The sequence below is a fragment of the Erinaceus europaeus genome, chromosome 1 (genome assembly GCF_950295315.1).
Source record: "Erinaceus europaeus chromosome 1, mEriEur2.1, whole genome shotgun sequence".
In the NCBI taxonomy this organism is placed as follows: Eukaryota; Metazoa; Chordata; class Mammalia; order Eulipotyphla; family Erinaceidae; genus Erinaceus; species Erinaceus europaeus.
In genome coordinates this window covers 23,957,246-23,976,397 of record NC_080162.1, presented here as the reverse complement: position 1 = coordinate 23,976,397, position 19,152 = coordinate 23,957,246, and the positions used below count along the sequence as shown (strand labels likewise).

Below are 19,152 nucleotides of genomic sequence, written 5' to 3'. Positions count from 1 at the left end.
ATTATCAGTGGGGCTTGGTGCCTGAACTATCGTAAATCCACTGCTCCTGGTGGCTATTTTTTTTTCTTTTGCTGACCTTGTTGTTTATCACTGTTGTTGTTATTATTGTTGTCATTGCTGTCGTTGTTGGATAGGACAGAAATAGAAAGAGGAGGGGAAGACAGGGAGAGAGAAAGACAGACACCTGCAGACCTGCTTCACCGCTTGTGAAGTGATCCCCTGACTCCCTACTCAAACCAGGATCCTTATGCCAGTCCTTGCTCTTTGCACCATGTGTGCTTAATTTACTGTGCTACTGCCCAGCCCCCAGGAAGGATTTTTAAAAATGTATTTTGCATATTTTAATTGGATAAAAACAGAGAGAAATCAAGAGGAAGGGGGAGACAGAGGGAGAGAGAGAGAAAGAGAGACACCTGCAGCACTGCTTTACTTCTTGTGAAGTTTCTCCCCTACAGGAGGGAGCAGGGGCTTGAACCTGGGTCCTTGTGCATGGTAACATAGTAACCAGGTGTGCACCACTGCCTGGCTCCTGGGTGGGACTCTCTATACATGGATTTAGGAGGTTAGGTTTCTGGGGAAGGTGGCTGGCAGGATCTGGGTACAGACAGATTATCTGGGTAGCTACCCAAATGTGGGAGGAGGGACCCAGTTCTCTCCTCTCTTGACCCTGGAGTTCAGCCTCAGCTTGGATGTGAATCTTTTAAAAAATATTTATTTATTTATTCCCATTTGTTGCCCTTGTTGTTTTATTGTTGTAGTTATTATTGTTGTTGTTATTGATGTCATCATTGTTGGATAGGACAGAGAGAAATGGAGAGAAGAGGGGAAGACAGAGGGGGGAGAGACAGATAGACACCTGCAGACCTGCTTCACTACCTGTGAAGCGACTCCCCTGCAGGTGGGGAGCCGGGGGCTCAAACCGGGTGGATGTAAATCTTAACCTTTTCCTTTTTCCTGCCCATGTTCATCCTTTCCTAGGATGACTACATCAAGAGTTGGGAGGACAACCAGCAAGGAGATGAAGGTAACTTACTCCTCCTAGGTTGGGGGAGGATAATGGAGGCCTGCAAAGTCTTGTGGTCCTTGGCCTTGGGGGTTCCTTGGTAGACAGGCTGGTGGGGACAGGAGCTCTGGTTGTCAAGGACTGTTGGAGTGAGGGCCTTCCTAGCTTAGAAGTACGACCAGGGATTCTTGGACATTGTTGAACTGATTCCCAGCTGACCTATGTTCTGACCATGTTCCTGCAGCCCTGGACACCACCAAAGACCCCTGTCAGAAGGTGAAATGCAGTCGCCACAAGGTGTGCATTGCCCAAGGCTACCAGCGGGCCATGTGCATCAGCCGCAAGAAGCTGGAGCACAGGTGAGGGACTTGGAGAGCTGGGAGCCCTGGAGGGGGTTTGTTCAAAGACCCAGGGATGGGATAGCTTTCTTCTCCACTTTAGTTCTCTACCCCAGATTCAGAGACTTAGAATAATAGACACATGCTATCTCATACTGTTTCTTTTTTTTTTCTTTAATTTTTTAATTATCTTTATTTTTATTGGATAGAGACAGCCAGAAATTAAGAGGAATGGGGAGATAAGGAGAGAGACAGAGAAGACACTGGCAACCATGCTTCACCACTTGTGAAGCTTTCCCTCTGCAGGTAGGGACTGGGGGTCTTGAACCCGGGTCCTTGTGAACTGTAACATGTGCGCTCAATCAGGTACACCATCACCTGGCCCCCATACTGTTTCTTTTTAATTAATTAATTTTGGATAGAGACAGAGGCAAATTGAGAGGGAAGAGATACAGAGGAAGAGAGGGAGGGAAGGAGGGAGAAGTGAAAAGAGGGAGGGAGGTAGAGATAGAGACAGTCAGTGTGGAGGGAGGGAGGGAGGGAGAGAGAGAGAGAGAGAGAGAGAGAGGGAATTAGTTGTAGCACTGCTTTAGTGCTTGTGTAGGTCCCCCACCCCGCATGCTGATCCTTGTGCACTGTAATGTGTGCACTTAACCAGATGTGCCAACACCCAGCCCCCTCATATTGTTTCTGAGGGTCAAAAATGCAGAAATGATTCTTGCCCAAGGTCTGTCATGGTTTTACAACCAGGATGTTGGCTGGGGCTGCACCATCTTGGCTGGTACTGGAAGATCTACTTATAAGAACATCCACATGACTGTTGACTAGAGACCTCAGCCCTGGTCACACATACCTCTCTGTAGGGAATCCTGAGCGTCCCTACAACATAACAGCTGCTTTTCTCTAAGACGTCACCCAACAGGAGAAGAGAGAAGAGAGAAGAAACCAGTATCATTTCTGGCTTCATTTTGGAAGCCATACACCATTACATTTGTCACTTCTGTTTGTTAGGATCAAGTCATAAATAAAGTCACACTCTAGGGAAGAAGAGTTAGGCTCCGTCTTTGAAGAGTACAGGGTCAAAGAACTTTGGGCATATTTTAAATCCACAACAATGGAAGGTGATCACCAAACTGTGTGGGAACTAGGGAAAGATAGCTCCTTTTTGGGCCTTTTTTAAAAAAAAAATATTTGTTTATTACTGGATAGAGACAGAGGGAAATTGAGAGGGGAGGTGGAGACAGAGGGAAAGAGAAAAAGAGATACCTGCAGCACTGCTTCACCACTTGTGAAGCTCTACCCCTGAAGGTGGGGACCAGAGGCTTGAATCCTTACACACTGTTATGTGTGCACTAACCCTATGCCACTACCCCTTTCTGGGCCTTTGTAAGGTGAATGTTGTATTTTGTCATGTGCGTGGCCCAGGTTCAAGCCCCGCCCCTACAGTATTGGAGGAAACTTCTGAACTTTGATACCTTTCCCTATGTCTCTGTCTGTTTCTCTTCTTTCTATTGGTGGGGGAGGGAAGGAAAAGAAACAGGAAAAAAAGAGTGATTCAGAGCAGTGGAGCTCCATGATGACAAAAAGAAAAAGAAAAATACAAGTAGGCTGGACTAGATAGTTAGAGGTCCCTTCCAGCTATGACAAGAAATGACTATATGAGATTTTAGAGGACAGAAAAGGTCAAGGGGCATTTGAGGCCTTTACTGCAACCCTAGGACAAGACTGTCTGATTCCAAGCCCCTGGAAAAGGTCTCATTATCCTCCAGAGTCAGGGGCCAGATTGTGATGCAATCTTAGATGCCTGCGGGGACCTGGCAGGTGGTGTAAAATAAATATGTGCAGAGCTCACTGAGGGCCCACACTGGGGAGCCCAGGCCCTGTGGAGAAGGAGCAGCTGGTGCTTGGCACTAGTCAATTACAACCACGTGTGACTATTGCACCGACAGGGATCACTGTCTCTTCCATGTTTCTAATAAAGGCCAGGAACCCAGATTTTTGTGTGAACTCTTCCATTGTGTAGATGCTGGTGAATAACTCCATTAAAAACGAAACCCATGGGATCTAAGCAAAATGAATCTAAAAGTCAAACGTGGCCCAAGGACCATTAGTTTGCAACCTCTGCTTTGTTCTGATCCCTTGAACAAAATGAAGACGTAAAATTCCTTTTTACGTCTTGCTAAAGGCCCTGCTGGACTCAGTAGCCCCTGGTAAAGGGGAAGCAGGGAGCCTGTAGCCCTGCCCAGTGGGCTCTTTCCCGTGAACTGGAGGGAGGTATGGTTGGGAGTGATGGGGGAATGTGGGAGGCAGGCAGCTGTATCTGCCATAGATTGCCAGGTCTTTTCTTCTACTTTTTTTTTAAAAAAATATTTATTTGTTTATTCCCTTTTGTTGCCCTTGTTGTTTTATTGTTGTAGTTATTATTGATGTCGTGATTGTTGGATAGGACAGAGAGAAATGGAGAGAGGAGGGGAAGACAGAGAGGGGGAGAGAAAGACAGACACCTGCAGACCTGCTTCACCGCCTGTGAAGTAACTCCCCTGCAGGTGGGGAGCCGGGGGCTTGAACCGGGATCCTTATGCCATTCCTTGCGCTTTGCGCCATGAGAGTTTAACCTGCTGCACTACCACCCGACTCTCCCCGTCCCATTTTTTTTCTTAAGTATTCAGAATCCCTTTTTAGGGGCTGAGTGGTGGTGCACCTGGTAGAGCACATGTACTACAATACACAAGGACCCAGGTTCAAACCCCCAATTCTCACCTGTAGGTGGAAAGTTTCATGAACTGCTGGTCTCCCTCTCTCTCTTTCTATCTCCCCCAACCCTATTCATTCCTCTCTACTTGTTGCTATTCAACAAATTAAAAGGTATTATTTAAGGGGGTCGGTGGTGGCGCACCAGGTTAAGTGCACATAGTACAAAGTGCAAGGACCTGCACAAGGAACCTTGTTTGAGCCCCGCTCCCCATCTGCAGGGGGATCGCTTCACAAGTGGTGAAACAGGTCTGTAGGTGTCTCTCTGTCTGTCTCTCTCCCTCTTTTTTTTTTAAAAGAGTTTATTTATTTATGCATGCGAAAGAAAGGAGAGAGAGAAAGATCCAGACATCACTCTGGTACATGTGTTGCCAGGGATTGAACTCAGGACCTCATGGTTGAGAATCCAATGTTCTATCCACTGTGCTACCTCTTGGACCACTCCCTTTCTCTTTATCTCCCCCTCCCTTCTCAATTTATCTCAGTCCTATCCAATAGAAAAAAATGGAAAAAATATCCACCAGGAGTGGTGGGTTCTTAGTGCTATAGTGCCGGCACCGAGCCCCAGCGATAACCCTGGAGAAAAGAGAAACGAAGGAAGGAAGGAAGGAAGGAAGGAAGAAAGAAAGAAAGAAAGAAAGAAGGAGAGTAAGGAACGAAGGAAAGAAGGAGGAAAGAAAGAGAAATATCATTTAAAAGTAATTCTAGGGCCAAGTGGTAGTGTGCCTGGTGGAGTGTACACATTATAATGCACAAAGACCCGGGTTCAAGTCCCTGGTCCCCACCTGCAGGGGGAAAGCTGTGCGAATGGTGAAGCAGGGCTGCTGGTGTCTCTCTCTCTCCCTCTTTTTCACCCCCCTCTTGATTTCTGGCTATCTCTATCCAATGAACAAATATTTAAAAATTCCTAAAAGTTCATTTTTAATTTTTTCTATGAGAGAGATGAGAGCATGGTCCAGCTCTAGCATATGTGGTGCCAGGGTCAAACCTGGGACATCATGCACGCAAGTGCTATGCTTTACCACTGAGACAGCTCCCCAACCCAAGGTCAGCTTCCTGTTGGAGCAGGTACTCTGTCCCTCCCTCATTTTCACCTCCATCCTATGCCCTCCCCATCCCTCTTCTCGCGTAGGATCAAGCAGCCTGCCCTGAAGCTCCATGGAAACAAAGACACCGTCTGCAAGCCCTGTCACATGGCTCAACTTGCATCTGTCTGTGGCTCTGATGGCCACACTTACAGCTCAGTGGTGAGCACACTAGTCCTGTCTGGGCCAGGCTGGGATGTACCCAGAGTCCCAGGGAGCAAAGAGGTGGCCCTGCTGGAATCTTCTGAAGAGCTCCTGGTGCTACTGTGGGGCCAGATGAGCTTGGTCACTGCATTCATTGTGATCATCTATAGTCTAGACACCTGAGCCTTGGGCTGAAGCTACCTGAGAGTCTGAGCCAGACCCTGCCTCAAATCTCAGGCAGGTGTAGTTGGAGGATGTGGCCTGGAAGAGAGATACGGGCAGGTGATTTAAGTCACAGAGCAGTGAGATAAGTTCCCTTGAAAGTACTAAGGGCTGTGGAAGGCAGGAACTCTGTTATCCTGTTGCTGTGGGGTGAAGGGTAGAACTTTCCAGAGGTGGATTCCTACATAGGGGAGATAGTGTCCGCCAGCAGGTACTGGGTTCTGGGGCAGGATGGGTGCAGGAGACAATCACGTGGGAAGGAATGGTTGCCAGGGAAATGAACTCCCACCTTTGGGGGATTCAATGAGATAATACTCATGAGGAAATTTTATAAGGACCAGGCAGTGGCACACTCAGTAGAGTGCACATGTGACCAGTGCCTCCTGGTCCCCACCTACAGGGAGAAAACTTCACTATTGGTGAAGCAGTGCTCTCTGCCTCTGTCTCTCTTCTTCACTCCTCTCTCTCTTTCTCTCTGACTCTTAAAAAAAAGGGGGGGAGTCGGGTGGTAACGCACAGGTGGCGCAAAGTATAAGGACTGGCGTAAGGATCCCAGTTTGAGCCCCTGGTCCCTGCAGGGGAGTCGCTTCACAAGCGGTGAAGCAGGTCTGCAGGTGTCTATCTTTCTCTCCCCCTCTCTGTCTTCCCCTCCTCTCTCCATTTCTCTTTGTCCTATCCAACAACTCTGACAGCAATAATAACAACAATAATAACCACAACAATAAAACAAGGGCAACAAAAGGGAATAAATAAATATTAAAAATCTTTTTTAAAAAAAAAAGGATGAGAGAGAACAGAAGGAAAGGAAAATATGGCTTCCAGGAGTGGTGGCTTTGTTGTGTAGGCACGGACCCCCAGCAATAACCTGGTAGTAATATATATACATGTGTGCATATCTATGAATTGAACATAGCAATCCAGGTGGTACTTGTGAATATACTTCTGTTATCAATGAGGTGTTGAGAGTAGTATGGCTTTTGATGTTGGATTTTAGGGTTTAGGGATGTGAGATGGAGATTAAAGAATCACCCACTATGGGTGACTGAAATTGCTGGAGGGAATGAGTTATTCCAGGTGAGGAGAGGGATTGGGTGAGAATTAGCAAGAGGCCGAGATAGAAATTTTGTTGAGGAAGCTGGGAAGAGACAAACAGAGCTGGTAGAGAAGGAAAAGCAGGAAGCCTGTGTCATACACTGAAGTACAGAGCCAGGCTTGGTCAGGAGCTGTTGTCTGTGTGTGGGGTGGGTGTGCGTGTGTGTGTGTGTGTGTGGGGGGGAGTCAGATATCATCAGCAGGTCTAGCTTCCAGCCCAGCCTTATGACCTTGGGCAAGTCCCTGGCCCTTTCTAAACGCCTGCACTGGAGAGGCTTAAAAAAGAGTTCCTTCCTCATTGTCTGGGAGATGTTGTCAAATGCCATAATGGCTTAGTTCTCATTAATAGCTGGCTCATAGAATGGGGAAATAGCTGAGTGATTATGTTATAAGTCGGTCATCCAGGGGGTGGGGTAGCAAATTGGGTTAAGTGCAGATAGTGCAAAGCATAGGGACCAGTGCAAGGATCCCGGTTCTAGCACTTGGTTCGCTACTTGCAGGCAGGTCTTCTCACAAGCTGTGAAGCAGATCTGTAGGTTGAGCCCCAGCAATAACCCTGGAAGCAAAAACAAACAAACAAACAAAAAAAGTAGTTCATGCCTGAGGCTCTGAGGTCCCAGGTTCAATCCCCAGCACCATCATATGCCAGAACGGAGCAGAAAAGCAGCAACAAATAGTTGGTCTGAAAGGAGAATCGGGCTGACTAGGGGGGAAATGTGTTAAAAGTATTAGAGGTCAATGAACCCCTCAGAAAAACCATACAACAAGCATGCTTTTCAGTAAAGGCTGGGGGTGGGGAGAAGATATTCTGGGAAAGAAACGCATGCAGAGATGCTGCAGTGTGACCTTCCTAGGAGCCATCAGTTCTTGGGGTTCCTCTTCCTGGAGCTTCTGCCTGTTGCCACTGCATACTGGTAGCTCCCAAAGGGACTAGGAGGACCCCACCAGGCTGCTTGTGAGTGCTGTCCACCCACATCTAATGGCGAGGCAGATGTGACTGCCACAATGACATTGAGAGGTTCCCCCCACCCAGCTGTGGGGACTCATGAGGAAAGTCCCCCACCCCTTGTTGCCCTTCTTCTCACAGTGTAAGCTGGAGCAGCAGGTGTGCCTGAGCAGCAAACAGCTGACAGTAAGATGCGAGGGTCCCTGCCCCTGCCCTACGGAGCAAGCTGCCACCTCCACCACCGATGGCAAACCAGGTAAAGAGGCCCCCAGGCCACAGCCAGGCTGGGAATGCCCTCCTGTCCTGCCCTCTTTGAGATTCTGCGGTCAGAAGAGAAGTTTGCTCAACAGGAAGGGAGATGAGTGGAGTCAGGGGAAAGAAGGGCTGGGGAATCTGTGGGGTTAATATCCAGCAGGAAGGTTTGGGCCTTAATTCTCATTTCTTTTACCTGGCTGTCAGGGGTGGGGTGGGGACAGCATCTTAGCTATGGGGAACCTCACTTGGGACTAGAAAGGAGCGGGGAGAGGAAGGTGGGAGTCCCTGACTTCTAACTCCCCTGCTTCCTGGACTGTGGAATAACGTTCCTAGCTGTGTCAGTGCTGTCTGCTTCACCTCACCTTCAGTCTTCACCCCCTTTACCCTGCTGTGCTCACTGCAGAGACATGCACCGGGCAGGACCTGGCTGACCTGGGGGACCGGCTGCGGGACTGGTTCCAACTCCTTCATGAGAACTCCAAGCAGAATGGCTCAGCCAGCAGTGGATCTGGCCTGCCCAGAGGTATGGAAGCTATTCTTTACCTGGGGCTGGTGTGTGTGTGTGTGTGCGTGTGCGTGTGCGTGTGTGTGTGCGTGTGTAAAAGCCTAGGTTCCAGAAGGTGAAAATTAATTAATAGGAAGAGCTTCTTAAAATGGATGGAGGGGGGAGTCCGGCGGTAGCGCAAAGGGTTAAACGCACATGCGCAAAGCGCAAGGACCGGCATTAAGATTCCCCACCTGCAGGGGAGTCGCTTCACAGGCGATGAAGCAGGTCTGCAGGTGTCTTTCTTTCCCTCTCCCTGTCTTCCCCGCCTTTCTCCATTTCTCCCTGTTCTATCCAACAACGACGACATCAACAACAACAATAAAAAACAAGGGCAACAAAAGGGAAAATAAATAAATAAAATATATTTTTAAAAATTAAAAAAATGGACGTAGGGAGCTTAAACCCTGAAATAGGTGGTCAACAGAAGGCAAGGAATTGTGTTTCCTGAAGGGCTTATCAAACAAGGTTTACAGCCCTATGCAGAGTTAGGAAGATGGACCTCTATTCTTGAGTTTCTCAACCCTGTGGTTCAACATTGAACTGCTGTGATCTTAAATGAAGGGAACGAACTGACGGAGGAGGTGGGACAATAGATGGATGGGAGAAGGGGTGAACAGGTTTCCTTGGGCATGTTTAAATCTTGAACCTCTTTTCTTCCAGGTCTGGACAAGAGTCTGGGGGCCAGCTGCAAGGACTCCATTGGCTGGATGTTCTCCAAGCTGGACACCAGTGCTGACCTCTTCCTGGACCAGGTGGAGCTGGCTGCCATCAATCTGGACAAGTATGAGGTCTGCATCCGCCCCTTCTTCAACTCCTGCGACACCTACAAGGATGGCCGGGTCTCCACCGCTGAGTGGTGCTTCTGCTTCTGGAGGGAGAGTGAGTGTGATTCCCTCATCTAGACATGGGGCCCCCTACCCTCCAGTGCAGGCTCTGCCCTTGTTCCAGGCTCTCTGAGAATCAGTTTCTGCATTTGAATCTGAGATAACAACCCCTGTCTGGGAGACCCTGTGAAGATGAACAAAGAAAAATCTGGGTGTAGAGCACTGCATAAGTCACAGAGCTCTGGTTCACCTCCAGACACTTTGATCTGCTCACTGCCTCTAACTGCCCAGCCTTCCTTCCATCTGCACGGCTCCAGAACATTTTGTTTGCCAGGCCTTGGGGGCTCTTATGCCCATTCTGGACAGCAGCCTTCTGAGGCAGTAGACTGAGGACCTGTCTCATTTTCCTACCAGTACTCCAGTTGGGAAAGGCTTGGAGACTTCTCAAGATTACAGATAAATTAGATTTGGCTGCCAGTTATTTCCGGGCTTCCGTCTTACTGTTCCCTCTAGCCTGGACATTTTTTTAAAGACTTCTCACTTGGGAATCCGGTGATAGTGTAGCGGGTTAAGCGCATGCAGCGCAATGTGCAAGGACCGGCGTAAGGATCCCGGTTCAAACCCCCGGCTCCCCACCTGCAGGGGAGTCGCTTCACAGGCGGTGAAGCAGGTCTGCAGGTGTCTATCTTTCTCTCCACCTTCTGTCTTCCCCTCCTCTCTCCATTTCTCTCTGTCCTATCCAACAACAATGACATCAACAACAACAATAATAATAACTACAACAAGAGCAACAAAAGGGAAAATAAATAAATTTTAAAAAAGACTTCTCACTCTGGGGCATCTATGAATTCACCCCAACTCTACTCGTCCTTTGGGTTCCCAGCATTGTCAGAGAGAACAGGGGACCCCAGTTCCCTCACCCTGCAGCCTAGGAACGGCCTCTCCCAGTTTCCTGCGTGTTCTCATCCAGCAGAGCTCCTGCATCAAGCTTGGGGAATCTTAGAAAGAACAGCACCTCCCACCACCCCCAAAAGGTGGCCTTGGAACAGACAAAGCCTTTCATCTTGCTGAGCCTCCTGCTTGAGTTTTCAGGTCTAAGGATGGGGGTGGGGGTGAAGTGAGGAGCATTAGGGAGTCCTGTCTGCACTCATTCCCACCAGCGGCTGCTTCTCTTCCCACAGAGCCCCCCTGCCTGGCAGAGCTGGAGCGCATCCAGATCCAGGAGGCTGCCAAGAAGAAGCCAGGTGAGGAAGCTGGGCAGGCACTAGAGTCAGGGTTGGGGGCCCCTGGGTCCTTCTAGCGCCCTTAGGCTTTAGTCCCTGGGCGTTCTTGAAGGCACTGAGCCTGGACACAGCCCCAGTCTAGGAAGATAGGAGAGGGAAACTCCTCTCCTGCTTTGATCCTTGTGGTGAGCAGGGTCTCCTAGTCAGTCCCTCAATAAGTGTGTGTGTGTGTGTGTGTGTGTGTGTGTGTGTGTGTGAAAAAGAGAGAGAGAGAGAGAGAGAGAGAGAGAGAGAGAGAGAACAGCCAAGCAGTGTTCCACCACTTAGGATGTTTCAGTTTCTTTTTTTCTTTGTGGGATTGAAGCCTTGTACGTAATATGATTTTACTACTCCCGGGCTGACTTTTTCATTCAGATAAAACAGTCGTGGGGAATATCTGAGCCATGTACAACCCATAGAATCATTGGTCTGACGATGCCAAGGCAACCACAAGTGAGATTCAATCCATCTAGGAGGTTTTTTTTTTTTTTTTCATAGTAACAGTAAGTGATAAACTTTAAGGTTAAGTTAACTAAGTGCTAATTTTTTAATTGATGGTTTTGTGTTACCTGTAAATGATGTTATACATATCCAAATGGCCCTGGGCAGAAAAAAAAAATTCCTCATGGGAGTCAGGCAGTAGTGCAGTGGGTTAAGTGCATGTGGCGCAAAGCACAAGGAGTGGCGTAAGGATCCCAGTTCGAAACCCAGCTCCCCACCTGCAGGCAGTGAAGCAGGTCTGCAGGTGTCTGTTTTTCTCTCCCCCTCTCTGTCTTCCCCTCCTCTCTCCATTTCTCTCTGTCCTATCTAACAATGACATCAATAACTAAAACAATAATAACTACAACAAGGGCAAGAAAAGAGAAAATAAATAAAAAAACACATCATTAAAAGAAATTCCTTACTCCTGAGATAGGCAGAAAGAAGGAGAGACACCACAGAACTGGAGATGCCCCTGGTCTTGTGGCACTCCCATATGGTATTGGGGCTCCAACTTGGGTCATGCACATGGTGAGGTATATGCCTGGTAAACTATCTATCCAGCTCTGTCCTTTATTTATATGCACCCCTGGGACTCAAACCCTGGTCCTCACACAGGCAAGGCACACTTTACTGCTGAGTCACCTCCTCCATTTAATAAGTGTTTTTTTTTTTTTTCCCTCCAGGGTTATTGCTGGGCTCGGTGCCTGCACCATGAATCCACCGTTCCTGGAGGCCATTTTCCCCCCTTTTTGTTGCCCTAGTTGTTGCAGCCTCGTTGCGGTTATTATTATTGCCATTGTTGACGTTGCTTTGTTGTTGGATAGGACAGAGAGAAATGGAGAGAGGAGGGGAAGACAGAGAGAGGGGGAGAGAAAGACAGACACCTGCAGACCTGCTTCACCGCCTGTGAAGCGACTCCCCTGCAGGTGGGGAGCCGGGGGCTCGAACCGGGATCCTTACACCGGTCCCTGCACTTTGCGCCACGTGTGCTTAACCCACTGTGCCACCGCCCGACCCCCTAATAAGTGTGTTTTAAACACTAATGTTGTGCCTACCTGTGCCAGGGTTGGAGGTTAGGACTCAAATCCCCCATTCCTTCCCATCCCATCCTATTACTTCCTTTTTCTTTCCTTCTTTATTCCTCCCTCCCTCCCTTCCTTCCTTCCTTCCTTCCTTCCTTCCTTCCTTCCTTCCTTCCTTCCATTCTTTCTTTGTCTTTTTATCTGATAGGACAGAGAGAAATTGAGAGGGAAGAGGAGACTGAGAGGGAAAGCAAAAGATAGACACATCTGCAGACCTGCTCCACTGCTCTTGAAGTGGACTTACTGCAGATGGGAAGCGGAGTCTGGAACTTGGGTCCTTGTGCTTAGTACTATGTGTGCTTAACCAGGTGTGCCACCACCCAGCCCCCCCCTGCCATTCCATTCCTCTAGGGTGTGGTTGAGCTCCAGTGAGGCCCCACCTGAGCAGGAGCTCTTGTATTTAACACACACTTGAGTGTCAGTCCAGCAAACCTACCCTGACTCAGAACTGATGGGCGAGGTGGACTTGGTGCCTGACCACATAAAGCACACAGGCTACTAGGGGAAACACAGATCACAGGTGGACACACCCAAACCACAGAACTACCAACTATAGCCTGCAGGTGGTGCCGAAGAGGAGTATAAGTGGACAGCACTTAGCCTGTGGGATAGATAGTAAAAGCCTCTCTGGGGAGCTGATGGTCAGAAGGAGACCCAAGGGATGAGGATGAGCCTGTTAAGTACAGAGCCAAGGGGAGGGAAAAGCTTGAGGTTCTTGAGGAACAGAAACAAAGACCCTGGTGGCTGAATGAAGAGCAGATGGACCTCTTAGTCACTTGTGAGTGGCTGGGTGGTGCCTGAAGCCAGACATTAGGATGGTCCCTCAAAGTGGGCTGAGTGTGAAGCCAGTGGCCTCAGGGGAGGGTGTCAGCACTGCTTCTTCCCCTTTCTTCCCTGAGTGCCGTTCCTTCTCAGCATTCTCTGTGCCCTCCTAGCCTACTGTACCTGGGTTTGTCGTTTCTGTTTATCATTTCTGCACTCTCCACGAAGCAGAGTCTGTCTCTGGCTGCTCAGAGTGACCTTAAAAGACATCCATTGGGGGAGTCGGGCTGTAGCGCAGCGGGTTAAGCGCAGGTGGCGCAAAGCACAAGGACCCGCATAAGGATCCCGGTTCGAACCCCGGCTCCCCACCTGCAGGGGAGTCGCTTCACAGGTGGTGAAGCAGGTCTGTAGGTGTCGTGTCTTTCTCTCCTCCTCTCTGTCTTCCCCTCCTCTCTCCATTTCTCTCTGTCCTATCCAACAATGACAACAACAATAACTACAACAATAAAACAACAAGGGCAACAAAAAGGGAATAAATAAATAAATTTAAAAAAAGACATCCATTGGGTAGACAGAGGACCAGCAGTTCTGGGGGCCTAGGGTGGGGGGTAAGCAGACAGGCCCCAAAGGGAGCTTAGAATTAGGGGAGGGGAGAGGAGAAGCTGGCATTGCTGGTGGTGGGCAGCCTGGTCACAGGAGCAGCTGTAGGATCCAGGGCCTGGAGTGTGATGGGGTCAGACTGACCATCCTGCAAGACTTGGGCCACAGAGTGGAGGAAATGGTGGATGAGGATGAACTCTCTCTTGAAAGTTATTTAGGGAGACAAGCTTTCTCCTCTGTGCTCACTCAATCCCTGGACATCTGTTTGTGGGATGGTGAGTACTTGGGTTGGCTAGACTCTGGTGGGAGGTCCAGTCTACGCCACTGGACCTTGTTCTTACTGTTTCATTCAGGGGTCTTCATCCCAAGCTGTGATGAAGACGGCTACTACCGGAAGATGCAGTGTGACCAGAGCAGTGGCGACTGCTGGTGTGTTGACCAGCTGGGCTTGGAGCTGACTGGCACCCGTACACACAGAAGCCCTGACTGTGGTAAGGACAGGCCCCCGACATGATGTGGGGGGTGGGTAGGGAGTCTGATCTGCATCTGGGGGCCTATCTGCGTGTGGTGTGATTCCCCACTGGCTGAGAGGAGCGGCAACCAGCAGGGTTCTAACTTTCCGTTGATTTATTCACTTCACAGATGACATTGTGGGCTTCTCTGGGGACTTTGGCAGCGGCGTTGGCTGGGAGGATGAGGAGGAGAAGGAGACAGAGGAAGCAGGCGAGGAGGCCGAGGAAGAGGAGGGCGAGGCAGGCGAGGCGGACGACGGGGGTTATATCTGGTAGATGGCTGAGGGGGAGCTGGGCCAGCAGAGACCAGGACAAAGCAGGCAGCTTAGTGAATGGATCCGGAAAGGACTGTCAAAAGGACCCTGGCTTCAAAAGGGAGAACTGGGTGTGTGAGTGTGCATGGTGTGTGTGGTTCATGTGTGTGTGCACGTGTGGCATGTATTGACAGATATGTCCTTGGCTCACACTGTACCTGGCAGTGAGTTGTCCAGAAGCCCCATTTGGCCTTCTTGTAGTTGTTTCATTTCTATTTGTTGTGGATTTAAAAAAAAATATATATATATTCACACATATATACAGTACCACAAGGTAAAAAGGAATGAATTCTACTCACAACCCCTGGCCCCATCTAAACTCAACTGGATGGTCTTGTCCTGATGTGAAATTTGCTATTCACAGCTCCACCAGCCTCTGACCCCTGCCTGCCCTTCTCCCTCCTCCTTCTGGAGTCCAGCTCTAGCTTGTGGGTATGTCCTCAGTGCAGAGGGGAGGGAGGGCATCCAGCTCTCTACTTGACAGCGTCAGGGGGGTCATCAAGTGGGGGTGAGAGAGGTGTGTGCCCTAGAAGCTGAACTAGTTTGGCTGTGACACCCTGCCAGTCTCCACTGAGCTGCACTGGTTCACCTTCCACAGCAAGCCCTGCCCCTTTGCTGAATTCCTCAGTGCTCTGGCAACCCTCCTACCCTGAGCCAGTGTGGCGGGAGGTTGCCAGGAATGAGCATGGGGGCAGAAGCTGAGAGGCAGGGAATGGGGAAGACCTGGCCAGTGTTGCCTGTGGTGAAGCAGGGCAGAAGGGGCCGACTCATCATAGAGAGTCTGCTATCACAGGCTGAGCGCTGGGGACAGGGTAGTCCTGAATGTCTAACCCCAGCCCAGTTCAGCCCCTTCCTGGGTGTCAGGTGGTGTCCTGGCCTGGGCTGCTTCTTGCAGGTGGTGTGTATGCAGGTGACCTCTGCTTGGCCTCATGGGGCGAGGCCCTGCCCTGCCCCCTCCCTAGCCCCCCTCACCTGCTCTGAGTCATGGATGAGGCAGCCCTTGAAGATCCGGGACCGTGGACAGGGGTGGGTGTATGTGCCACCTCCTCACCTCAACCCTTAACTTGAAATGCTTCCCTCTGAACAGTTGTCCCAGAAGCCTTGTGAGGGAGGAGCAGTGGGGAGATGCATCCTTCCTGCTTTCTCTGAAACCAGGATCTCTCTCTATCGCTTCCCTCAAAAAAGAGGACCCACAAACCTAAACTCCTGAAGTTTCCCTTTGTCTCCTCTGAGGGCACCATAAGATTACTGAACAGCCTCTTCCAGGCTCTGCAGTGTTCAGGAGCTGTGAAAAGCCAAAGGCCATGGGCCTGGGGAAGCCAGGCTTCATACCTTGTGATTCCCCAATCTCCCTGTCAGGGTGAATGAGAAAATGTCTCATGTCCTTCACCTCCACCCCCAATCTTTCCAGTTCTCCTATTGAAGCAAATCTCTTAATAGCTTGGTTAAAAAATTCTTGCTAGTACTGGGGCTTCTGAAGTTCATAGGTGTATGCTGAGTGCTGTGTGTGTGTGTGTGTGTGTGTGTGTGTGTGTGTGTGTGTGTGTGTGTGAGAGAGAGAGAGTAAGTCAGTCTATGGGCCATTTCTGGGGCCTGGGATGTGAGGAGATGCCGTATGCGTTGAGTGGGCTGCAGGATGAGGGGCACACACCACACAATGAGGTTCCCTGGGATGGTTCCCAGCCTGGCTCTCCCCAGCTTGTGCAGCACCTGCTGTGTCTGTTGGACTTAATGGAAGAACTTCACCCAGCCCGCCGCCCCTTTGCTCCACCAAGGAATCAACAACATCCAAGTCCTCTCTTGAGGAAAATAATGAAACTCTAATTAGTTCCATAAACTGCTTCTTAATCCGCAGCACAGCCCTGACCGTTAAGGTGTCGCTCTGTTCCAGATCCCCCATGTGCTCCTGTGCCCTGCCCTGCCTGTTCCCTCTCCCTGTGGCCCCAGCTCAGTTCAGGGAGAGGTCCTCTGCTCTCTTGAGTAGCAGCTCCTCTCACTCAGAGCTACTTGAAACTTTCTGCTCTCGCTAGGGTTGAAGTCTCTTCCCTCTGCCCCAGCTCAGATGTCTGTACCTGCCCTTCTGGGGGAGGTATCTCTAGAAGATTCTGGGGCCTCTGGGGGTGGAGGTGAGCAGAGAGGAAGGGGCCCCTGTACCCTCTTACTGCTTCCCTCCTGGGAGCACATGCTCCCTCTGCGTCTCTGGGTCCTTCCAGCTGCGCACGTTTTTACGACCTTGTAAATATGTTGTAGAAAGAAAGTGAAAGACACTGAGCTAGAGTCTGGAGGGACTGCAGGGGGCTGGCCTTGTCCTGTGTCTGAAACCCTCACTCTTGCTCTTCACTTCTGTCTCTGAGACTGGGGCCACCTGGAGACAGGCAAAAGCAGTGTGACCCTGAGGGCTTGCAAGCCTTAAGTGACTGCTCAGCAGAGCAGCCCTGTGCTTCTTCCTGGATGAGGCTGCAGCTCCCCACCCGCAAGTCCTGGATTCACGCCCTGGACTAAGCTACCTGCCTCTGGTCCATCCCATGTCTCTCTCTTTGGATGTCTTGTCCTCCTGCCCCTGCTGCCCTGGCTCAGACTGGTGGAGCAGTGCTGAAGCATGCTCAATGGGAAGTTTGGAAGACCAGCTCCTTGCTTGACCCCAGAGCTTCCCTGGGGTCCCCTAGCACACACAGGTGCTGGGAGAGGTGGGGATGTCGAGGAGGGGGTGGCTTTGAGTAGCAAAGAATAAATGTGCCTTGAGAGACCACTCAGAATGGGTCCAAGGGTGATACTGGGGAAGGGGCACAAAGAAGTGGGGGGCGTTAATGAGTGTGGATGGGACGTCCTGACTGCCCCCTGCTGTCCTGCTAAGGCTGTGACCACCTGTGGGAAGAGGGCGCGGTGTGTGTGTGGGGGGTCAAACGTCCTTCCCATGCCCACCTGCTCTCGGTGAGCAGGCCACCTGCTCAGCCTTCCATGTGCCCATTTGCTTCCAGAGTTCACCTCTGAGTGGGTGGGGCCCGTCAGTATCCATGTGGGAACTTTCCATTTCACCAGAGCTTTGCCCCCAGCCCTTAGGGAGAAGGAATGACTAGTCCATGGACACCTGCCCTGACAGGGAGGCCATGGGCTGGCAGGGGTTCAAAGGGAAGAGACACAGGGGCATGGGGGTACAAGAAGAGACTCGAGACGTCCTGAGCAAGCTGCTTTATAGCCTGAAGCTACTTAAACTGTGTTATGTGCAATAACTGAGCTTAGAGTTAAGAATTGTGTTCAAGTGCTTGGGTTTCCGTCTGTATATTTAAGTGCTGAAATCGTATCTCTAAGTAATTCTAGATGTCTTTAAAAAATACTCGAAAAACCAAGTGCTAGGCCATGTGTGTGCATTGACGGGCACTCAAGCGCTCTGTGGGTCACCCCCACCCTTCCCCTGCGCTCCCTCACAGCCCAACCCCCAGCTCCTCTGGGGGACCCCCCCCCTTGTGTTGTCTTTATCTGCCTACTACTCAGCCTAAGGAAACAAGTACACTCCACACATGCATAAAGGAAATCAAATGTTATTTTTAAGAAAACCGAAAATAATAAAAAAAAAACTTTATAAACACCACTTACTGGCAAGATTCTGGTTATTCTCCCTCCTGCTGTCACATTTCACAGAAGTGCATTCACAAACAGCACACTGTCCCAACACCTTCACGTGGGAGACCTCAGGGGGCTGGCCTGTGTGGCGGGAAGCAGGACCAGAAGGAACGAAGCAACATTTCTGGTTTTATGCACGTCTAATCTGTATTCATACAGGTGCCAACAAATGCTTCCATGCTCAAACCCAACATCAAATAGTATGACCTGCCTTTTGCAATGAGTCTACTAGCAACCTTTCCCCATGCTCTCAAAATTATTTGAAAACATGATTTTAATGGTTACACAGTAGTCAACAGTATATGCGTATGCTCATGAATCAACCATTTCTCTATTTTTGGATATTTATATTATGTCTAATTTCTTTTTCTTTCTCTGAAGTACTGGCAAAGGAACACATGGAACTCGGCATCTTAAATACATGAAATATTGCCAAGCAGTCTCCTTGGCCCAGTTTTTAAAAAACAGTTATTTATATATTTAATTACTTTCACAGGAGAGAAGGGGGGAGGAGACTAAAGAACTACTTAGCTCTGGCTTATGGTGGTGCTAAGAACTGATCTGGGGGGGGCGGGTGGCGACACAGCGGGTTAAGCACACATGGCGCGAAGCACAAGGACCAGCATAAGGATCCTGGTTCAAGTCACCAGCTCCCTACCTGCATGGGGGTAGCTTCACAATGGGTGAAGCAGGTCTGCAGGTGTCTATCTTTCTCTCCCCCTTTTTGTCTTCCTCTCCTCTCTCAATTTCTCTCTGTCCTACTCAACAACGATAGCAATAACAACAATAATAAGAACAACAACGATAAACAACAAGGGCAACAAAAGGGAAAAGAATAGCTTCCAGGAGCAGTGGATTCCTAGTGCAGGCACCAAGCCCCAGCAATAACCCTGGAAGCAAAAAATAAAAGAACTGGTCTGGAGATTCTGGGGTCTCAGACATCCAAGTTTGACGTGCTACGACTGTGGTATCTCCCTGGCCCCTAACTACCTGTTCTTAGAACTTTATTTCAAGAGAGACAGACACACAGAGGAAGGATATGCTAGGACTGCTCCACCATCCATGAAGCTCCCCTGGTACTGTACATGGTAATCCCATGTGTTGCTCAGACTTGAGCCCTGGACCAGCCAGTACCTGTGCTCTACTGGTTCAGCTCTCTCCCAGCCCCTATGTTCACTTTTTAATATATACTGTCAACTCCAGAGCTTATCCTTGCTAATCATGACTTTGGAGAAATCATCTGGCAGATAGAGAAAATCACACATCTCACAGGGGCCTCTTGCTATATTACAACCTGGAGAAGTAAGTG

The 19,152-nt window shown here is 49.7% G+C and overlaps 1 protein-coding gene across 1 annotated transcript in view; it reads left to right on the top strand.

Annotated features, from left to right (window-relative positions):
- SPOCK2 (SPARC (osteonectin), cwcv and kazal like domains proteoglycan 2) overlaps positions 1-17,569 on the top strand; it is a 37,008-nt gene extending 19,439 nt beyond the window's left edge. Inside the window, exons 3-11 of the mRNA XM_007539427.3 lie at positions 979-1,024; positions 1,248-1,362; positions 5,225-5,339; positions 7,723-7,837; positions 8,240-8,359; positions 9,044-9,262; positions 10,389-10,451; positions 13,750-13,887; positions 14,039-17,569. Coding sequence (XP_007539489.1) covers positions 979-1,024; positions 1,248-1,362; positions 5,225-5,339; positions 7,723-7,837; positions 8,240-8,359; positions 9,044-9,262; positions 10,389-10,451; positions 13,750-13,887; positions 14,039-14,184 — 1,077 coding nt within the window. The 3' untranslated portion in view covers positions 14,185-17,569. The remainder of the gene's footprint in view (positions 1-978; positions 1,025-1,247; positions 1,363-5,224; positions 5,340-7,722; positions 7,838-8,239; positions 8,360-9,043; positions 9,263-10,388; positions 10,452-13,749; positions 13,888-14,038) is intronic.
- Positions 17,570-19,152: the final 1,583 nt, after the last annotated feature.